Raw genomic sequence first — 22,935 nt, 5'->3', positions numbered from 1 at the left:
ATTTTTTCTCAAAAAATATTTATCAATTTCTTTCTGAAGGCTAATATTGAGTCTCTTTCCACTACCAGATGTGTAAAAGGCTTTTCCACAACATCTTATCAAACTCTTTCATAATTTTAAAGACCTCTTACAATGTCATCCCTCTGTCTTCTTTTTTCTAGAGAAAAGTGACCCAAACTGTTCATTCTTTCCAGATAATTACAATCTCCAATGTCTGGACACCCTTCCTGTAAAATGAAGACCAGAAATTCACAGCAAAAGAATGAAAATATGCTAGAGTGTTCTTGATGTACTAATATAATGCATTCCTTTTTATTTAGTTTTTTTCTTTTTTACCAAAAGATATAACAATCATTTTGATGCAAAAACATCAAATAAACAAGAGGACTAAAGACATTCATGTATACAGTCAATGTAATGAAAAAAAGTCATAAAATGCAAACTTTTCATCTTGAAAATTCAAAATGCTTCTTGAAACTTGAATGCCACGCAATAAAAGAGATGGCCAGTATCTCACAAAGACAGTTATACTGGCACACAAGAAACAATTCCACAAAGACAGACAAAATAACACAGTCCCGCATGACGTAGAAAGACACATTTCTTTTGACAGCCATTCTAAAATCAGAAAAATGGGATACAGATAAAGAGTAGACCATGTAACAAGCATGAAGTTTGGCTACTTTCAACATAAGCTTCAGACAGTTTAATTGTATCTTTATTCATTGAACCAGAAGTCCGCAGGCTTGGAGGGATCTTGATGTTGTGTGAAGGGTTAAAAAGGGCACTAGTGAACCACTTGTCTGCTGTACATTGATTGCAAAGGAAATAAAAATCAGGAGATATTTAATATAGGAGTTGAAAATCATGAAGGATTTTAGTGAGTACATCAGGATAAACTGTTTATAATGTCAGGAACTTTGTAATCAGAGGATGCAACTTTAAAATAATCAACAGAAGAAGGAGAGATGAGTTGAAAATATTTTTTGCAATGAGTTATTTTGATCTGAAGCAGACTGACTTAATGTCAATGCAAGTAGATTCAGTTGTGACTTAGAATAAAGAACTAATAAATGCTTAAAGAAGAGAAAACTTGGTGGGCAATTGAAAAAGATCAGAGGTGGTTGCCCTAATGGGATAGTTCTTTCAAAGAGCTAGCACCAGCATTTGGGCTAAATGCCATTTTATCACCCATTTTCCGACTTTCAGTTCTTTTTTTCTCTATGTAAATGTGTTTAATGCCACAAATGGGATGTATCACTTAACAAGTTACAGCAAATTCGTGCTTGTAGTATGTATTTTTAAGCCCATTTCACATTGGTTTAACACAATTGCATCAACCGGCAAGACAGGATCTCAATATGAACACGTTCATTGGTGTAGTCATAAGATCACAGAGACCGCACTAAATCTCAAGCATAATTCTAGGTCTTTTGATCGAACCAGAAAATGCAAATATTGTGGTTCTTCTCACATCTTAGTAAAGTGAAACTATCCCCTTTGGCAGTAGGGTTAGTAACCAAAGGAACTGATTTAAGATAATCATAAGAACCCAAGAGGAGATGAGAACAAATTCCTTTACGCAGCAAGTTATCACGGCTTGGAATGCACAGGCGAAAAAGGCAGTGGAAGCAGATTCACAGGTAACTTTAAAAATAAAATTGGACAGTTACATGAAAAGAAAAATAAATTGGGTAATGGGCAGAGGATTGAGATTAATTCATTAGCTCTTTGAAGAGCAAGAACAAGCATGATGAGCCAAATAGGCTGATTTTCACAGCTCAGGTCTTGTATGGTTTGATGCTAATTGTTTTCCTTGATGGGTAATGTGTTGCCCCAGGGTCATGCTGTTTCATTTAAGAATGCCAACTCTCTGTTAATCTTAGCTGGAAATTCCACAATTATCTTTGTAATGGAGAAAGGGGATAAATTAGAGAGTGTTTCCATTCCTTACAATGTCTCAGTAACTTGGAATGGAAGGTGAGCATGAATGGGTATCATGCAGAACTGGATTGATTTTAGCTGTGACTGCTCACAAGGTCAAGTATCCTATCCACAACCAGCACCTAGAATGCTATGTAATAGACACTAAGGTGTCACTTGTAAATCTCAATAGCATCAGAAAAGGAAGAGAACATTACAAAATAAATTAACCCCCTGACTGTAATTAGTTGTGAAACTATAACTGATGTTCTGTTTATCCCATTGCAGGCTTGGACAGACAAATCGATTGGAGTAAAAGTGGGAATGAATAGCTCTGACAGAAATACTGCCCAAACTTACTAACTTTGTTTTGCCATCTGGTAAACTGTGAAGTGTACTGCCTGTTGATTATTAGTTCCCTGTTTTGTGCTCCGACCCAAGAACTGTTTCATTCTCACTTGCTAGCAGCTCTAACAAATTCCAGTCACCAACTGTTCTATTTCTAAGCCCCAGCATCTTACCTGTTGGGTAATATTTGCATGTTAAAAGCATGAAATACTTTGCTTTTGTCACTATTTCACAAAGTACAAATAGCATGGATTCTGCCAAACAGCTCCTTTAATCAACAGCAGTTATCTTCAAATAGAGAGGCTGTGGAATTGCAGTTCATTTCAACTTCACACTGATTTCTGGCAGGCCTAATGTCCACACTCTTCCATCCACTTTGCAACACCATCTGACTGCACGTTGCTTCTGGCTTTATTTGCTTTTTATCTATTCCTTTTCAACTGAGACCCAATGCCCTTTTTTGGACTCAGTAAGGGAAGTCACAATGTCAAGACCAGAAACAATTGCATTCAATGCTGAGTTGGGCTAGATTTGCTAATGGCGCACAGAGCTGGGAATGTTAGAATTGGGCCCAGTATTCTGGGTGAGGAGGGTAAGAGATGAAGGATTATCAACCTGGTTCCAACTGGGAATGCACATGTGAGGACAGGATTGGGTGCCTAAAAGGTGCTCTTCAAGGTCAAACCACCTACCACCATGGCCTCGACCATGGCAGAATGGCCTTTGAATGATTGGCTACGGTTTCAGTGTTTTTGGTGAGCTGGCAAAAGCACAAACAGAATAACAAGTCACATCTGAAGGACAGAGGACAAGCTAGTCTCACACTTTTAAAGTATATCAGTTTTTAAAAGAAGTGTGCTACATCATCTGAAATTTGGATAATGTACCTTTGGCACAAAGCATTTAGTAAAGCCATTCAAATTCAGAATAAAGCTAATTTAAATCTATGATTCTCGGTTGATCAATTTTTAAAAAAGTCTGTTTGTTGAAGCTGATGAAAATAGGTTTACAAATTGTCACCCCAATGATTAAAACATTTGGTTATTTACAGAAAATAACATTAATGCAAAAAAACTATAAGCTTTGACTTTTCTCAAACATCAAGAATAAAAGTAATGGTGTGAAAAAGTTGTGCTGTTTTGTTTGGCTGAACTATCTATTTGCCCTGTGACTACCAGCAGATAAAGTGACTGCAAAACAGAGAACATGTTATAACAGGAAAGTTTCTGTAGCTCCTCTTTTCCCCAGCTGAATTCTTGCGACATAGAAGTGGGAATACTAGAAAGATTGGCTCTGTGATAGTAATTATGATGGAAATGTCAGCATTCACTTTCATTACATCTCTAAAACAGACAGTAGCTACAGAAATCTGCATGTGAGCAATTAAACATGGAAATCCAGATGTTGCTGTCAGTAATTCATGCTTCCTCATAGGGCGCATTATTGAAGTCACCACAGTCTGCATTCAAGTAGACATTACTGAACCAATAACAATTTGCACTTTTTGCTATTAGTTTCACAGTGAAAGTTGTAAAAGTTACACCTTGTTGCATGATATCTATATGGGTTTTAAATGGTGTTCTACATTCATAATTTACACTGGAAAACCTCTCTGGCCCTGAAAGGGTAATTTTATATTTGTAGAACATCAAATCTCTTCGTTATAATTATAAAAGCTCCCCATATGTTCTGAAAGATCTTGATTTTTAAAAAAACTTTGTGATATTTAAACATTTAACCCAAGCCATGGGTACTTCCCAGTATTTCATCTGGTCTCTGAAAGATATAGCTAAAAGTGAAGAATAATCATTGCATTTTGACTTACTGGTTTGCTGTCTGTGAAAATACTTCAGTGTGATTGGCTGTCTACTCTGTTTGATGACATCACTATGGCATGGAAGCCCCTTGACTTCCTGCTAGATTCAAACTTAAGTTGGGAAAGGGAATTCAGACCAGATCTTAATCTTTGTGGGCACATTTATTCAAGGTCAGTATCTTTGCTGATGATTGCAATATCTGGGCCATAGCGATAAGTGTGCAAATCAATACAAATCAATCAGCTTTTGAAATATTAACATTTCAGACAGAAATGCTTTCCCAGACACTTCTGTAAATTAGAATGAAAGGAACACACATTTATACAATGCCTTTCATGACCCTGAAATGTCCAGACATGCTTTGTAGCCAATTAACTATTTTTTGAGTTGTAGTGACTGTAACAATAAGGAAGGACATCAGCCATTTTGTGCACAAGATCCCACAAAGAGGAATTTGTTAAAAATCAGGTTGCCTACTTATTAGTGATATTGATTGAGGGATAAATGTTCAACATGACAGGTGGGGAATGGGAGGCAGTTCTCAACTGATCATCTTGACATAATGCTATGAAATGTTGTAACACCCATTAAAGTAATGGCCAGGGCCTCAGTTTAATCTCTCTCTTGAAAATGGCACCTCCAAATGTGCGACACTCCTGCAAAACTGCACTGGGGATGTTCACTTGGATTTTCTGTGTTTAAGTCTCTGGTTAGGACCTGAGCACATCATCATCTGACGAGCATGCTACCTACTGATGTATGGCTGACAGCATCATTTAGTTTGAAAGACACAAAATAAAATACCACAGTCAGTGCTCCCTCCCAGGAAGGGAAAATTCAGCTGGGAAAAAAGAATATACCTTTCACCATATCACAGAAAGTTGTCTGTAGGAAAAGAAAGCGGCACTTAAGTGAATCCTGACCAGGGATCAGGAACTAACCAAGCGCTCCTTGCAAGTCTCCAGTGGCAACTTGTTGGCTCCACCATTCACAACCACATTGTTATCAATCCAGGGAATGATGTTGCCAGCCAGGTTGGCAGAACAGTTGGCCATGCTTCTGATGTCTTCCAGAGTGAGGATGCGATCCCAGATATTGAAGTGGCTCAGTTCTCCAACAAATGCCTGAGTTGCATCAAACCTTCCTCCAACTGAGTCCTAGATGAAGAATAAATTCACGTACAAATGATTGCTGCTGTACATTCAATACAAGTGCCAGTTTAATTCTGCTTGCTGTAATTGTAACTAGGATGGGGGAATTTCAAGACTAGGGGGCATATTTTTAAGGTGAAGGAGAGAGATTTAAAAAAGACATGAGGGGCATTCTTTTCACACAGAGAGTGATTAGCTCATGGAATGAACTTCCTGAGAAAGTGGTAGATGTGGGTACAATTACAATGTTTAAAAGTCACTTGGATATACATGAAAGTTCACTTGGAAATACATGAATAGGAGAGATTTGGATGGATACGGACCAGGAGCAGGCAGGTGGGACTAGTTTCGGATTACATTTGGCATGGACTGATTGGACCAACGGATCCGTTTCTGTGCTGTATGCCTCTACAACTCTCGCTCTATTTAGTATGATCTACAAATTTCTACTAGGATATTTGACAGTGTGAAGTCACTAGGTTCATACACACATAAGGAAGCCATTCAGTCCCTTGCGCCTGTACTGGCATGCAACTGGGTTACGCCCAATCTGTGTTTCAACTCTATTTGCCTGCTTTTGCCTGCTACCTTTACTCCTATGCATAGCAACATTTTGATTGTTGCTTGTGCATTTTCTCTGTGCTACTCCACAGAAAGGGAGGAAAATTGTACAGAGGTGGAGAGTTCCGGGAGCCACCAGTTCAAAGTTATCTATTTCTTCCGAGCATTTCACATACTACCTCTTATGTCTCAAATTGTTCTGTAATAATGCTACATGAAGAGGTAGTATGCTCACCTCTGAGTCAGAACATCATTGATTAAAGTCCCACACAGAGATAAAAAGTCTAGTCTGACATCCCCTGTGCGGTACTGTGAGTGCTGCACATTTGGGATCTGACAGTGGCCAAATTATATGCAGAAGAAATTTATACTTTATGCTTCAAAAGCTTTATTTTATCAATATTCTTTCAGAGGGACATGTAACTTTTCTGTAATCCTCTTGATTCTTATCTCAATATCATACGTGTTCCACCCGACTGTGGAAATCATTATTATGGGCACAAAGTGACACTCACCTGCTCCTGTCCCAGGATCAGGTCACCACCTGCTTTGATGGGATGCCAAGGTGCCAGATTCTCCCCCGTGCCTTGTGATTGGCCATCCTGAAAAGCTTCCCACATACCATCCCTGGTGGTCCATGTTATGCAAATATGATGCCACTTGCCATCATTAATATTAATGGGCAGCTGAGCAACCTGTTGATGGAATACTTAGGATAAGTATTTAGAAGAGCTGTGGTGCTGAGGTAGGTTATAGAGCTAGGACAGGGCAAGCCATGGAGGGTATGGAAAACAAGAATGAGATTTTAAATTCAAAGATCTACACACACAAGAGCTTGTCTTCTTGCACATTCACAACATTTAGTATTGTTTTGTCCAGATGGTTCTAAAAAAGGAAAACAAGGATTAGCTGATTTTTAGAATACTCAAAATTAGAGTCGTGCTAGAAATGCACAGCAGGTCAGGCAGCATCCGAGAAGCGGGAAAATCGATGTTTTGGGCAGGAGCCCTTCATCAGGAATGAGGCTGGGGGCCACAGGGGTGGAGAGATAAATGAGAGGGGGTTGGGGCTGGGGAGAAGGTAGCTAAGAGTGCAATAGGTGGATGGAGGTCGGGATGAAGGTGATAGATCGGAGAGGAGGGTGGAGCAGATAGGTAGGAAGGAAGATTGGCAGGTAGGACAGGTCATGAGGATGGTGCTGAGCTGGCAGGTTGGCGCTGGGGTAAGGTGGGGGGAGGGGAAATGAAGAAACTGGTGAAGTCCATATTGATGCCCTGGGGTTGAAGTGTTCTGAGGTGGAAGATGAAGCGCTCTTTCTCCAGGCATCGGGCAGTGAGTGAGTGGCGGTAGAGGAGGCCCAGGACCTGCATGTCCTCGGCAAAGTGGGAGGGGGAGTTGAAATGTTCAGCCATGGGGCGATGGGGTTGATTGGTGCGGGTATCCCGGAGATGTTCCCTAAAGCATTCTGCAAGAAGGCATCCAGTTTCCCCAATGTAAAGGAGACCACATCGGGAGCAATGGATACAATAAATGACATTTGTGGAAGTGCAGGTGAAACTTTGATGGATGTGGAAGGCTCCTTTGGGGCCTTGGATGGAGGTGAGGGAGGGAGGTGTGGGCGCAGGTTTTGCAATTCCTTTGGTGGCAGGGGAAGGTGCTCGGAGGGGACTGTGGGTTGTTGGGGGGAGCGTGAACCTGACCAGGTAGTCACAGAAGGAACGATCTTTGCGGAAAGTTGGTAGGGGTGGGGAGGAAAATATATCCCTGGTGTTGGGGCCCATTTGTAGGTGGCGGAAATGTCGGTGGATGATGCAGATTATGTGGAGGTTGGTGGTGGAAGGTGAGGACCAGGGAGTTCTGTCCTTGTTGCGGTTGGAGGGGTGGGGTTCAAGGGCAGAGGTGCAGGACGTGGACGAGATGCGTTGGAGGGCATCTTCAAACATGTGGATGGGGAAATTACGGTCTTTAAAGAAGGAGGCCATCAGGTGCGTTCTATGGTGGAACTCGTCCTCCTGAGAGCAGATACGGCAGAGCCGGAGGAATTGGGAATATGAGATAGCATTTTTGCAGGAGGTAGGGTGGGAAGAGGTGTAATCCAGGTAATGGTGGGAGCTGATGGGTTTGTAAAAAATGTCAGTGTTGAGTCAGTGGTTGTTGATGGAGAGGTCCAGGAAGGGGAGGGAGGTGTCAGAGATGGTCCAGGTGAATTTAAGGTCGGGGTGGAATGTGTTGGTGAAGTTGATGAACTGCTCAACCTCCCAGTGGGAGCACAAGGTGGCAGCGATACAGTCATCGATGTAGCGGAGGAAAAGGTGGGGAGTGGTGCCGGCGTAACTACAGTAGAAGTACTGTGCTATGTAGCCAACAAAAAAACAGGCATAGCTGGGGCCCATACGGGTGCCCATGGCTACCCCTTTCATCTGGAGGAAGTGGGAAGATTCAAAGGAGAAATTGTTAAGGGTGTGGACCAGTTCGGCCAAACGAATGAGAGTGTCAGTGGAAAGGTACTGGTGGGGACATGGGGAGAGGAAGAAACGGAGGGCTTGGAGGCCCTGGTCATGGCGGATGGAGGTGTTGAGGGATTAGATGTCCATGGTGAAGATAAGGTGTTGGGGGCCGGGGAAATGGAATAATCACCCTGTTCAGAGATGGTATCACACACCTCTGGAACAGGTAGGACTTGAATCTTAGAGAGAATATTGGACACCTGGAAGTGGAAGCCAGAGAGGAGTCATTCATCTAAAGCTTCAAGGAATGTAGAAAATCATGGCAGATGTGGGGATTTGTAAACACTCTGACATTGCAGAAATAGTGTCTGGTGGTGGGAGGCTGTTAAATATGAGTAAGGAGTTTTCCTTGTCCAATCCCATCAACTAGCATGTTAGCTTATAGGCAGTAAGGATACCCAAACCACTGGGGTTCCAATGATGTCATAGGGACACCACAGACAATTTAACAATAGTCCAAGTGGAGAAGCAATGGGGCTTGCAGCCATAAGCGAATGGTGGAGCAGTCTCAATGGGCCAAATAGCCTAATTCTGCTCCTATATCTTATGGTCTTAAGGTCTTCTTCATCACAAACTAACTTCCTGTTTAAGAACGTGATATGTACCATACCTATTGCTATGTAGTCCATAGCACTCATGGTCTTGTACAGTAGTAAAACACCATTTACATAGTGTATATACAGTGTATGTAACTTTGTACAGGTTCCAAGGTGCTCAACATGCCATAATAAAACCAAGTTTAACATCAAATCACCTAAGAAACTAATAAGACAGATTTACAAAGGTTTGGTCAAAGAAAACAGGTTTAAATGAGCATCTTAAAATGAAGGGGAGGCAGAAAGTTTCAAAGAGAAAGTTGGGATATTCAAGAGTCCAGAATTGGAGCAGTGAGAGATCCCAGAGAGCTGTGGCGCTGAGGTACGTTATAGAGATAGGAAAGGGCAAGGCCATGGAGGTTATGGAAAACAAGAATGAGATTTTTAAATTCAAAGGTTCCCAAACTGGGACTTTTTATTCCTGATGAAGGGCTTTTGCCCGAAACGTTGATTTTGCTGAAGCTCCTCGGATGCTGCCTGAACTGCTGTGCTCTTCCAGCACCATTGATCCAGAATTTTACCTCAATGGAGGTTAGCAGAGGCAGGGATACTGAGTAATTGGGACATGGTTTAAGTTACAATACAGAGAGTAGAGTTCTGGATGTGTTCCACACAAAAGACATGAGGTGTCTGCTAGGAACATGTTGGGATCAATAAGTCAAGCTGCAAAAGAATGAAGAGGTTTTCACAAGCAGCTGGATTAAGATGGGGTGGGTTGACATTACAGTATGAAAGTAGGCAATGCTGATAGTAAAGCAGAAATGGAATCAGAAGCTTACGAGGATCAAATAAGATGCCAAGAGTATGAATGGTCTGGTTGAGCCTCACATAATCACCCCTTATCTACATCTTCCAAACTGCCTTCCCCAGCCCGACCCAACCCTCCTATTTGTCTCTCAACTCCCTTCCCATCTCCCGCCATTCCTAATGAAGGGCCTATGTCCAAAACTTCAATTCTCCTGCTTCTCAGATGCTGCCTGACTTGCTGTGCTTTTCCAGTGCCACACTCAGTGTTGAAGGAACAGAGTGTATGGCAAGGATTAATAACAATGGCTTTGATTTCCCCAAAGCACAAAATGAGGCTGCAGACAACTCACTGACAATCATCAAATACAGGGATAAAGATCAAAATTAGTCCAAACCAACAAGCTGTTTAAAGAAATGCTAGCTAATGGAATGGAAGTATTTAGCTCATTGGTTAATATCAAATAGCCACATATTTTGATGGCAAGAACATGAGGCAAGAAGTAGCAAAGATCAATTAATCCTAATCTTCTACATACAGTGCTTTACAACAGCCTTCATCCCACTTTCAACTCACCACTTGGAAAATCTATATTCCACAAGAACTTAGCATCATTAACCAAGCAACATTCCCAGTGAGGTCATTTTCAAAAGTGGGAGACAGAGTTAAGGGAGATAACTATGGATGTAGTGCAATGTAAATGTTTTGAGGAGGCTTTGAATGTGTGAAAAAATGACATAGAAAAGCAGGGATTTTGGAACAATGGCTGGAGACAAAATGTTTTCTGCTTGTTAACAGTCTATCCCAAAAGAAAACATCAATGAAAGGGTTCACTTTTAAAATGGTCCACATTTGAAGCTGGCAGTTAAATGTTTGACTAAAAATGTTAATATTACTTAAGTGCATTTTAGCCTTTTACATGTTCTGTCAATAATATGATCAGTTACTTTTGTGCATTTAACATATCATCGATAAGTGATACATACCTTGTTGTTAATAAGTAATTCAATTGGATTCTTTCCCCATTCAATTAGCACAATTTCATTAGCTTGTCCGGTCACAGCATAAGAGAAAGGTGTTCCAATACCAGACGATGCTCTGGAGCGGATCCACATGCACACAGTAAAGGTGTACATCTCAGGGAGACTCTTCTTTATCCTGGCAAATAGGTAATTAGTTCGCAAAGGTAGCGACACCTTGAAATCATCAGGTGACTTAAAGCCGCTACTCTCTATTGTGGATAAAAAAAAGATTAAACAATTATATCAGACACTAGGGAAGTAATTTGTTTTGTATAGATTCTATAACTTTAAATTAGCATTTCTGAACAATTATTTATAGCTGTATCAAACAGTTGACCATAAACACCTGATGCCTTTATTCAAATCATTTTACTTGTTGATATGGCTTCAGTGTCAGGTCTGCATTGTGCTAATAAGAGCTGTTGAATTCACTCTGTAAGGCTTGTTGCTTAGAGATATATGTAATCACAATGGGAATACCGTATATAGAAGAAATACCTTTAATTTACACAATACCTCACACATCCTCAGGTCATCTATAAGCAGTTTGAAATTAATGAAATACTTTTGATATATGGCGATGATTGCAATGTATGAAAGGTATCAGTAAATTTGCATACAACTAGCTCCCACAAACAACTATGTGATAATGAACAGCTTTTTGTGATGTTGATTGAAGGACAAGTAATGGTTAGGAAACCATCTTCACCTAAATAATGCTAGTGGACTTTTTCATGCTCGCCTGAATGAACAAACAACCCTTCAGTTTATTGTTTCATCCGAAAAAAGAGTATTTATGTAAGTATTGTGTAAACATATGTTATAAGGAGAGGCTGGATAGGCTGGGACATTTTTCCGCAGCAGCAAAGGAGCTTGAGACGTGACCTTACAGAGGTTTATACAAATTATAAGGGGGATAGATAAGGTGAATGACAGACCTCTTTTCCCTAGGGTTTCAAGACTGGGGTACATATTTTTAAGATGAAGAGAAAGATTTTTTTTAAATGGGGGCAATTTGTTTTACACAGAATGTGGGTTGTGTGTGGAATGAATTTCTAGAGGAAGTGATGGTTGCGAGTACAATTACAGCATTTAAAAGACATTTTTATAAGGACATGAATAAAATATGTTTGAAAGGATATGGACCAAGCACAGGCAATTGGGACTAGTAAAGTTTTGGATTATGGTCGGCATGGACTGTTTGGACCGAAGTGTCTGTTTCCATGCTGTATGACTATCACCCTGTTACTCTACTGAATTGGAATAATTGTGTGCTCATATCTCTGCAGTGAGATTTGAATTCACAGTCTCTAAGAATACAAGCACTGAGCCAAAACTGCAAGTAAATTGTATAGATATTATCCCATTCAAGGTTATCTTTGTCATGTAATTAGTATGTGAATAATAGTTGACAATTAAGACTTAGAGCAATCCAACAGACTTCATCAGTTTGGTTCTGCAGTGCTATGCATTTGCTGAATTTGGCGATGGCAATTTACTGTAAATCAGTAACTAGTTAAACGAAAAACAAAAGGAAGGTCAATTGTCCCATTGATCATATTAAGCACAATGTGATTCATTCTGAATAACCTACATTAGTATTATTTTAAAATAACCAAGTCATTGCTTAATAGTGAATGTTTGAATATTTTTGCTCAGTCAATACCTTTCTCTAATTCAGTAACCCTTTCATGCAAGGCATTGAGGGCAGACTCTGTCTTGTAACGATGGGCTGCTGTCTCATTCAGAAGAACATACTTCTCATCTTCAAGTTCAGAGACTTTATTTAACAGCTGACTTTCCAAATCCCCCAGCTTCCTCTGAAGCTGTTCACGGAGGTCACTGGGGAAAGTATGGTTGGAAAAATTGGGGTGTGTCTGCTGCTGTTGAGAAAGAAAACCATGATGAAAAAAAAGCTTTGAAATATTATTTACTCACTCTCATAATACACAACAATACATTCAATATCTTCATTATTATCTAGTTCATAAATTTTCAAACTGAAGTCATCATCCTGAGAAAGGTCTGTGATTTCATTAGATATATCTGATTATTAACAATAATAACTGGTTGTTTCTTTTTCTGCAATTAAATAATGTTAGAAAGTAAACATTTACATCAGCATGGTTTTCCTGTAAAGTGTTAACAGCTTTGGAATTTGGGATACTAGAATACATCAATATTTCAGAATATTCCTAGACATACATTAATATTTTGCAGATGATCCTGCACATATAATTCTTTCAAAATCTCTGCATTTGTTATTAGGGCAACTGTTAGGAATTGCATTGCAAAGAGAATAATTGTAGGCTGGGTGTATATTGTACCATTGATTAAGCTGGTTCTGTAATAACATATGATATTCTATTTTTCAATTTAGTGATCTGTCCCCCTGGAATGTTGTTGTTAAGAATTCATATGTTCCATTGCTGACTTCTGTTATTCCTCCACCCCTGTTGTTGCTAATTGAAAGTCACCAGCTTTTTGCAGCACAGTTTCACATCAAGGAACAAGAACTGTTTGAATGCTTATTTTCTATTAAATATTACCTTTTGTGAGTTCTCTTATTGCTATCGGGCTTACATGGTCTGATTTCAGAACACAAATACTTAATACCTTTTTAATGAAACTATCTTGCCTTATAATTTCATTAAGGGATTCATCCATTTAAAACTCATTAAATCAGTTGGCAAAGGCATTTTAACATGAACAAGCTAAGTTTTGCTAATAAATAATTTTCAATCTGCAGCATCAGTTGAAAGAATATGAATAGTTAAGCCATACTCTATTGCATGAAAACATTGATAGAATGCTTAGCTTGTAAAAGTGATCTTATTGCCGATCATTTGGTTTTCAGATTTCTCTCTGTGGAATACCTGGTTAGTCACAAAGCTGCCCAATGTGTAACATTGCCCCCCCTTGTAGTTTAAAGGCAGAGTAAAATAATCTATTCTAAATTAGGCTTGGGAACAGTTGTACCTAGATTGTATGAACATTACAGAATAATATCAAAGTTTTATTTAATGCTGAAGCTATAGAGCTTGAAAATAATTTTATCAATTGAATTTATTTAATATCTTGTGAAAATACACATTATTAAATTGCACAGGTGCAATCATATAAAAATAAATTAAATAGAATGATATACATTAATTACAAAAATAATGGTGAACAGATGATATACACTATGCAATCAACCATAAAACATATTGGTGCCATGGGTAACATTGAATATAACATGGAGATTAAAAAAGAAATGTAATTTTTTTTATTTTATGTAATGCAGCTGATTTGAAGTTAAAATTGGAGAAGTGATTTAAGGTCAGTTATACAAAGAAAATGTTGCAACATTTCTTTAAGAAATCCATGGATAAAGATGAAACTCCCATCTTAAAGGCACCTTGCATTGAGTTTGATCACAAAATTACTGTAAAAGTGTAGAATTTTCTTGATGGTAGCATCTCATACACAATAAAATAATGGTCAGAATAGTTATTTTATGATTAAAAACAATAAAAGAGAGAGTTTATTGGATTAAAATTGAATAAGTGCAGTAATACATTCAGAAAGCACTACATGCTTCAAAAATTGTTGTCTATTTTCAACTAAGCTAAATAGACATAATGGATTTGGAGACTAAAAGTCTATGTGTTGGCCCTGATTACAATCAGCTACTTCTCATTTCACATAAAACTGAATGGAGCAAATGTTATTTAGTACACAAAAATTCCATTACGTACACGGGTTACTGTTTGTGTTAGCAGCACTCAAGTTAATTGGCTCTTTGGGAAATATGATTATCACAATGGATTAAACAGTTAGTGATCTCTTTACTAGACTTTCCAGTGTAATATGCTACTTGAGGGTTTTTTTCAAGTCAGAGTGTGACCATCTGAAACTTTAACCAAAAACACAGGCCAAACAACCAAGTTCAGCTGTAAACAACAAATACTTTATTTTGTTTAGGTGTGAATACTTTTTATTGACTTGCCTGGTATAATGCTTGGATTCATTGAAAAGCTTTGTACTTTGACTGTGCTGGATTAAGTTCAGTGAAGATACACAAATTGAGCTGGAGTAGAACAATTTAAATCAACAAGTAATGCTTCTAGGGCACCCAAAAAATTCAAAATCAATAATTCTCTTCAAGTTGGAATCAACAGAACCAAATGCTTGGCTGTCTGGCAGAAAGCAGACAGCGGGGATAAAAGGGTCCTTCTCAGGACGGCAGCCAGTGACAAGTGATGGTCCACAAGGCTCAGTGTTGGGACCGCAACTTTTCACTTAAAAACCTAGATGAAGGAACTGAGGGCACTCTGGCTAAGTTTGCAGATGATACAAAGATATGTAGAAGGATAGGTAGCATTGAGGAAGCTGGGAGGCTGCAGAAGAATTTGGACAGGTTAGGTTAGAAGTGGCAGATGGAGTACAATGTGGGAAAGTGTGAGGTTGTGCAGTTTGGTCGGAAGATTAGAGGCATGGACTATTTTCTAAATGGGGAGAAGATTCAGAAGTCTGCAATGCAAAGAGATTTGGGAGCTCTTAGTCCAGGATTCTCTCAAGGTAGACTTGCAGGTTGAGTCAGTAGTTAGGAAGACAAATGTAATGGTAGCATTTATTTTGAGAGGACTTGAATCTAAAAGCAGGGATGTACTTCTGAGACTCTGTAAGGCTCTAGTCAGACCACATTTGAAGTGTTGTGCACAGTTTTGGGTCCCATATTTCAGGAAGGATGTACTCGGCCCTGAAGTGTGTTCATTAGAATGGTCCCAGGAATGCTTAACATACGAGGAATGTTTGAGGACTCTATGTCTATACTCAATGGAGTTTAGAAGGATGAGGGGAGATCTAATTGAAACATGTACAATACTGAATGGCCCAGACAGAGTAAATGTTGGGAAGATGTTTCCATTGGTAGGAAAGACTAGGACGCGAGGGCATAGTTTTGAGTATAGGAAAGACTTTAGGAATGGAGATAAGGAGAAACTTCTTCAGCCAGAGAGTTGTGAACCTATGCAATTCATTGCCACAGAAGGCTGTGGCGGCCAGGTCAGTGAGTATATTTAAGACTGAGATAGATAGGTTCTTGAGTGTCAAGGGAATCAAGGGTTAGGGGGAGAAAGTGGGAGAATAGGATTGAGAAACTTATCAGCCATGACTGAATGGTGGAGCAAATTCGATGGGCTGAATGGCCTAATTTCTGCTCCTATGTCTTATGGTCTTAAAAAATTGGTCAGTGGTAAGTGAAAGAATGAAACATATTTTAATATTAAATAATTCCAGAATAATAATTTCAGAAAAGACAGAACACTTCTTTAACCTGGTTATAGAACAGAATTGTTTCCATTTAGAAATTTTAATTAATCAACATTCTAGGTGAAAAATCAAATTCAATTTGATTAAATTCATAGATTTCAACATTCAGAAGTATTGATTTTCTGATTCATACAGTCATTAAATAGTTACAGAAGACAGCATTTGGTCCATTGTTCTGTGTTAGCTGGTTGAAGGACACCTTTTCCCGACGAAATTGCACTTTCTTCCTTTTTGGATAATTGCCCAATTTTCCCTTGAATGTCACAACTGAATCCGTTTCATTATATTTCCACATCCTAACCAATCTGTAATAAACTTTCCTCACGCCACCATTGCTTCTTTTGCGACTGATCTAAACTGTGTGGCCCCTGGTTCTTGACCTTTCCACTAATTGCCACAATTCAGTCCTGTCTGCTCTGTTCAGATCCTTCCTGATTTTGAATACCTTTATTAAACCTTCTATCAACTGTCTCTTTTCCATAAAGAACAGTCACAACTCTTCCAATTTTTCTACCTAACTGAAGTTCCTCATCCCAGGAGGCAATCTTTTGAATCTTTTCTACAGTCTGTATAACGTCTTCACATCTTTCCTCATGTGGTGCCCAGAATTGGACATGATACTCTAATCAAGGTTGAACTAATGTTTTACACATAACTTTACTGAAAGCATAATTTTCTTGATTTTGCCTGTGATAACATCCAACAAAGATGTTTGCTTTATTAACCACTCTCTCAACCTCTCTTGCCACCTTTATTAATGTTTGTGCATATAAATCCAGGACTTCCCTTTTAGAATTGCACCCTCTATTTTGTAATGTCTTCCCACATTCTTCCAATCAAAATGCATCACTTTACACTTACCACATCAAATGAGATCCAATTGTCCCTTTTCTACCGATCTGGCTATATGAATTTTAAGTTCTATACTTACCTCCTCTAAGGACTGATTAGGGATAGTCAACCTGGCTTAGTGCATGGGAAATCATGTCTTACAAAATTGATTGAGTTTTTTGAAGAAGTAACAAAGAAGATGATGAGGGCAGAGTAGTAGATGTGATCTATATGGACTTCAGTAAGGCGTTCGACAAGGTTCCCCATGGGAGACTGATTAGAAGGTTAGATCTCATGGAATACAAGGAGAACTAGCCATTTGGATACAGAACTGGCTCAAAGGTAGAAGACAGAGGGTGGTGATGGAGGGTTGTTTTTCAGAATGGAGGCCTGTGACCAGTGGAGTGCCACAAGGATCGGTACTGGGTCCTCTACTTTTTGTCATTTACATAAATGATTTGGATGCGAGCATAAGAGGTACAGTTAGTAAGTTTGCAGATGACACCAAAATTGGAGATGTAGTGGACAGCGAAGAGGGTTACCTCAGATTACAACACGATCTGGACTAGATGGGCCAATGGGCTGAGAAGTGGCAGTTGTAGTTTAATTCAGATAAATGCGAGGTGCTGCATTTTGAGAAAGCAAATCTTAGCAGGACTTATACAATTAATGGTAAGGTCCTAGGGAGTGTTGCTGAACAAAGAGACCTTGGAGTTCAGGTTCATACCTCCTTTAAAGTGGAGTTGCAGGTAGATAGGATAGTGAAGAAGGCGTTTGGTATGCTTTCCTTTATTGGTCAGAATATTGAGTACAGGAGTTGGGAGGTCATGTTGTGGCTGTACAGGACATTGGTTAGGCCACTGTTGGAATATTGCATGCAATTCTGGTCTCCTTCCTATCGGAAAGATGTTGTGAAACTTGAAAGGATTCAGAAAAGATTTACAAGGATGTTGCCAGGGTTGGAGGAGTTGAGCTACAGGGAGAGTCTGAACAGGCTGGGGCTGATTTCCCTGGAGCGCCGGAGGCTGAGGGTGACCTTATAGAGATTTACAAAATTATGAGGGGCATGGAGAGGTTAAAAGACAATGTCTTTTCCCTGGGGTCAGGGAGTCCAGAACTAGAGGCCATAGGTTTAGGGTGAGAGGGGAAAGATATAAAAGAGACCTAAGGGGCAACCTTTTCATGCAGAGGGTGGTACATGTATGGAATGAGCTGCTAGAGGATGTGGTGGAGGCTGGTACAATTGCAACATTTAAGAGGCATTTGGATGGGTATATGAATAGGAAGGGTTTGGAGGGATATGGGCCGGGTGCTGGCAGGTGGGACTAGATTGGGTTGGGATATCTGGTTGGCATGGACGGATTGGACCGAAGGGTCTGTTTCCATGCTGTACATCTCTATGTCTCTATGAATAAGTCCAAGACACTTCCAAGTTTTGTAGCATCTGCAAAGTTTGAAATTGTGCCCTGGACACTAAGGTTTAAGTCATAAGCATATATCAGGAAACACAAGGGTCTGAACATCAAACCCTGGAAAATTCCATTATAGATCCTTCTTCAACCCAAAAAACAACTGTCAATCACTGCTCTCCATTTCATGTCACTCAGACAATTTTGTATCCATAACTCAACATCTCTTACACCAGGGGATTTACTAGTGGGGATTAATGATAGCCCCATCAGTGATGCCCATACCCCATGAAAAATAACTTTGCTCGCAAGTCTGTAATTCAGCAACAGTATCAAATGCTTTTTCGAAGTCTCTGTTTACCTCATCAACATTTATCCTGCTTAATCCTTTTTGTTGCAGCTTTTAAAAAATCAAGCAATGAATTAAACATGCTTTGCCCCTAATAAATCATACTGGCTTTCCCTAATTAAACCTCATTTGTCCAAGCAACTATTCATTTTGTCCCAAATTGTCATTTCCAGAAGCTTCCATACCATCCAGATTAAATTGACTGACATGACTGCTGAGCTTATCTTTATGCAGTGAACCAATTATAATTCTCCAAGCATTTAATACAACTTCTCAGTCTAAAAATGGGTGGAAAATTGTGGCCAGTGCCTGCATAATTTCCACTCACACTTGCCTTAGATTACTTACAGTGTGGAAACAGGCTCTTCGGCCCAACAAGTCTACACTGACCCTCCGAAGAGCAACCCACCCAGACCCATTCCCCGACACCTAACGGGCAATTTAGCATAGCCATTTCACCTAAGCTGCACATTTTTGGACTGTGGGAGGAAAACCCACGCGGACAATGTACAAACTCCACACAGACAGTTGCCTGAGGCGGGAAGTGAACGCGGGTCTCTGGCGCAGTGAAGCAGCAGTGCTTACCACTGTGCCACCGAGCCGTCCAACTTTAAATGCAGGCAGACTGACCAACACCTTTTTTCTTATCATTGTTAAACTCTTCAAGTGTCTTAACCACCTCCTTTTTCACAATAATGAGGACAACGTCTGCTTTCATGCTAAAGATGGAAGGCAATATATGCAGGAAGTACCTCAGACAGGCTCCTGACTCCATGTGGAAACACCGTAGTTGATCTTTAATCAGCCTTACTCTTTTTGCCACCTTGATTGAAAAATAAATTAAACATTTCGCCATCTCATTTTCCCTGCCGTATTCCGGCACCTCCATCCCAATTCTATCGATATTCACCAGCATTACTAATTCCCAGTAAGTTTTTACTACAGACTTCATTCATTCGTCCACTCCGTTTAAACCAACACGGTTCCATCGACTGTCTTGGCAATTAATGACGTGAATTAAATGCCATAAGCGAGCAGTAATCCCAGCCTCGTCGCCCAGTTTTGGGTTTCTGTGAGACGCAGGCAGGACTCTGTTGGAAACATATCCTGTCCTGGAGTTTTCAGTTCTATAGCTCGCTGCATTAATTACAATAACATCAAGGCACAGCTAACGTTTCGAGGGGGCTGCGCGAAAAGGCTGTTGCAAACACACCCTGTTGTAACTTTGAAAATGCAATTGGATCAGTACTTGGAAGAGAATTCTGCAGCATTGTGGGGGAAGAACAGGGTCCGTTCAACTGGATCGCAACTTTCAAACAGCATGTGGGCCGATTTGTGTTGCTCGAGTACGAGTAATTCTGAAATTGTAGTGATGACATTTTTTTAACGTCTAAGCGAAATAGAGTGAGTGGGTTTCTGTTGAGCTTTAAACACAGATCCCTCGGCTGATGAAAAGGTTCAAAGTTAGGACCTAATTTCATCTCTGTCACTGGCAAAAACTCGGGATAGCGCCTCAAGCAAACACCTTTGACCGGCCAAAGAAAGTGGTGAGTACACTTGTCTCTGTTTCCCTTACTTGTTTTCACTCTAGTCACAAATGCATATTATTTCCATTATACAAAAAGATGAGCCCTTGAGCTACAGCCATTCTCGGATAGTTCTCTGTCCGATACTAAAGGCTAATGAGACTCTGTCTCCCCCTCAGCTCTAATTCCGCCACATTCGAGCAAACTCAGTTACCACCACAGGGCGGATGGTTTATTCAGCACCCTGGACAGCTCCGTGCGCCTGAGCTCCCGGCTCCGGCTGGGAGGGCAACAAACTGACTACCTGACTGAATCTCCTTCAGGCCTGATGGGGAGACCATTCGGTCCGCTGTTGTAATGCTAGCTCTACAACAGGGGCTTGGCAGCGCTGCTCAGCCTGTCCATTATACCCCACGCCGGCTTCTGAATCGGAATACCACCAAGATAGTGAGGCGGGGGAGAGGAATCTAACAACACGGGAAGATCCCTTTGGAGTAATTCCTCCTTGGCCTGTCGCTCTTACCTCGAGGCTCCCGAGTCGATCTTTCAGCGCTTGGATGGTCCTGCCCAGGTGATCCACCACTTGACTGTGATCGCGGGGCAGGTCGCCCATGGTGTCTTTGCCAGACACATGGTCGTGCTGTTTCCTGCGGCTGCCCTTGTACTTGGCATCCAGCTGGGCACTCTCGCACCTGGTCAGCTTACTGGTCAGCTCCTTGATGGTCTCTTTCTGGTTGCCCAGGGTCTCTTTCTGCTGGAGGATGGTCTCCCTCAGCTGCACGACGGTGGCACGAAGCTCCTGCTCTTGGGCTGTGTTCACTGGCATGGGCACGGCTGGCACCGGGCAGCTGGGGTCTGCATCCAACGGCACCGAGGTGCAGACGAAGCGAGTGGCCTTTGAGTCTTGGCCCGGGGCCGTGGAGCGGATACAGGGGACGAGAAGGACGCTGGCAACTAGCAGCAGCAGCAACATGACGGCGAACAGGGTGCCCACTGCTCGCCCAGAGCAGCCTCGGTGGGAGCAGGTTGCAACTGGTGCTGCAGCCAGTAGCCGGAGCCGATTAATGCTCTTGGCGCCTTCCCTCGCTCCTGTTTATTGGTGGAAAAAAGCTTTGCGTCAGCTGGCCTTCCAGAGTAAGCGAGATCCGGAGAGTTATAGCTCCGCCCCTGGCAGCAATCAGCGGAATCTCAAAGCTATGCCAACCTCAACCCCAGTGCCCACACTCTCTCATTCATCCCATTGGACCCTCGGCTCCACTTGCGTCATCACCATGACTGATGGACAATCGAGCCCTTTTGTCCGAGGAAAGAGATTAACGATTTGTGTGAGCCAATCCACAATTGGTCTATTTGCACAGCTAATTTTGACTCACTTGTACTCGTCTCTTCTCCCCCTGAACACTCTTTCTATCCTGGTCTGTATAATGATAACTAAAATCCCCCATTACAATTAGTACTTTGAGGAATTACATTATTAACCAATTTAAGATTGTCAGTCCAGCTTGGAGAGTGATACACTCATTCATTTATTCAATCCTGTCCTCCCAACCTTCCCTTGTTGAGAGTCAACCACATTGCTGTGTCTGGAATCACATGTAGATAAGGCCAGGTGAGGGTGGTAGATTCCTTTCCTGAAGAACTTTGGTGAACCAGTCTGCAAGTCAGTAGCTATTTGGTTGGAGCTAAATATAATGTCACACTACTGAGTTGATTGTACAGGTAACCAATAGAAGAAAAGATTTGGACAAACAAATTTGCAAAGGGTATTACAGGGAGATGAAAAGGTATGTATAGGGTATTGTTAAAAAAAAAGATGCATTTTGTTGGAACTTTTAATCTTGCACCCATAAGGACAATTGGCAAGAATACCAATTCAAAGGGAAACTATTCATTTAGTTTAGTTAACAAGTGGATTCTGATTGTTAGAGGTATTGCCATGAAGAATGTGGGTTGGTGACGATTCGCCGCCGTCGATTAGCCACTGCCGGTTTGCCACCAGCGTTTCTCCGCTGGGTTCGTTTGACCTCTGGAGACTATTCGCCACCAGAAATATATATATGCACTGATTGTTTTCCCTCCCGCCTGTTCTTTCATACTTCTCAGTCCCCTTTATTTATACAACAACATAGTACATATTGATAAAAAAGGAGGTGAAATAATTATAGTTTTATTGGTTTATACATAAAAATGAGTTACAAACATTTACAATGACCATGAAATTGTTGCCAATTGTTAGAAAAACCCATCTGGGGTCACTAGTGTCCTTTAGCAAAGGACACGTGATTCCTTAAACTACCAAATTTCTAATTACAATATGAGATTTTCATTATCCTAGTACAGACTTGGAAAGAAGAGTGTCCAGGACAGGGTGGAGAAAAGTGTCTCTTAAGTGTATTCAGGGGAATCCCCTATATCAGTATTTTTCCAATTAGCCAGTTTTGAGAAAATCTGTAGCTCAGGTTGAGGTTCTGGATGTATGTTTGCTCATTGAGCTGGAAGGTTCATTTTCAGATGTTTCGTCACCATACTAGATAATATCTTTAGTGTGTCTCTGGACGAAGCACTACCATGTTGCCTGCTTTCTATTTGTATGTTTGGGTTTCCTTGGATTGGTGATGTCATTTCCTGTGGTGATGTAATTTCCTGTTCTTTTTCTCAGGGGGTGGGAAATGGGGTCCAAGTCAATGTGTTTGTTGATAGGCTTTCAGTTGGAATGCCATGCTTCTAGGAATTCTCGTGCAAGAACCGGAACTCTATCAACAAACACATTGACTTGGACCCCATGTACTACTCCCTGAGAAAAAGAACTGGAAATGACACCACCATAGAAGATG

General features: G+C 40.7%; 1 protein-coding gene across 2 annotated transcripts; it reads right to left on the bottom strand.

Moving 5' to 3' along the window:
* Nucleotides 1-290: 290 nt before the first annotated feature.
* LOC122560580 (neuronal pentraxin-2-like) lies at nt 291-21,143 on the bottom strand. 2 transcript variants are annotated; one of them, XM_043711355.2, is made up of 5 exons: nt 20,625-21,143; nt 12,337-12,553; nt 10,635-10,879; nt 6,316-6,495; nt 291-5,245 (listed from the first exon to the last, which is right to left on the bottom strand). In XM_043711355.2, the coding sequence occupies exons 1-5, from the start codon at nt 21,072-21,074 to the stop codon at nt 5,018-5,020; spliced, it is 1,320 nt and encodes a 439-aa protein (XP_043567290.1). In that variant the 5' UTR covers nt 21,075-21,143; the 3' UTR covers nt 291-5,017. The 2 variants fall into 2 exon arrangements, with proteins under 2 accessions (XP_043567290.1, XP_043567291.1); XM_043711356.2 differs by having other exon boundaries at nt 12,337-12,550.
* Nucleotides 21,144-22,935: the final 1,792 nt, after the last annotated feature.

Source organism: Chiloscyllium plagiosum, unplaced genomic scaffold (genome assembly GCF_037043375.1).
Source record: "Chiloscyllium plagiosum isolate Xiang-an unplaced genomic scaffold, Cpla_swu_hap1 HiC_scaffold_20, whole genome shotgun sequence".
Lineage (NCBI taxonomy): Eukaryota > Metazoa > Chordata > Chondrichthyes > Orectolobiformes > Hemiscylliidae > Chiloscyllium > Chiloscyllium plagiosum.
Note: the sequence above shows the minus strand (reverse complement) of the source record. Positions and strands in the feature narration are given on the sequence as shown.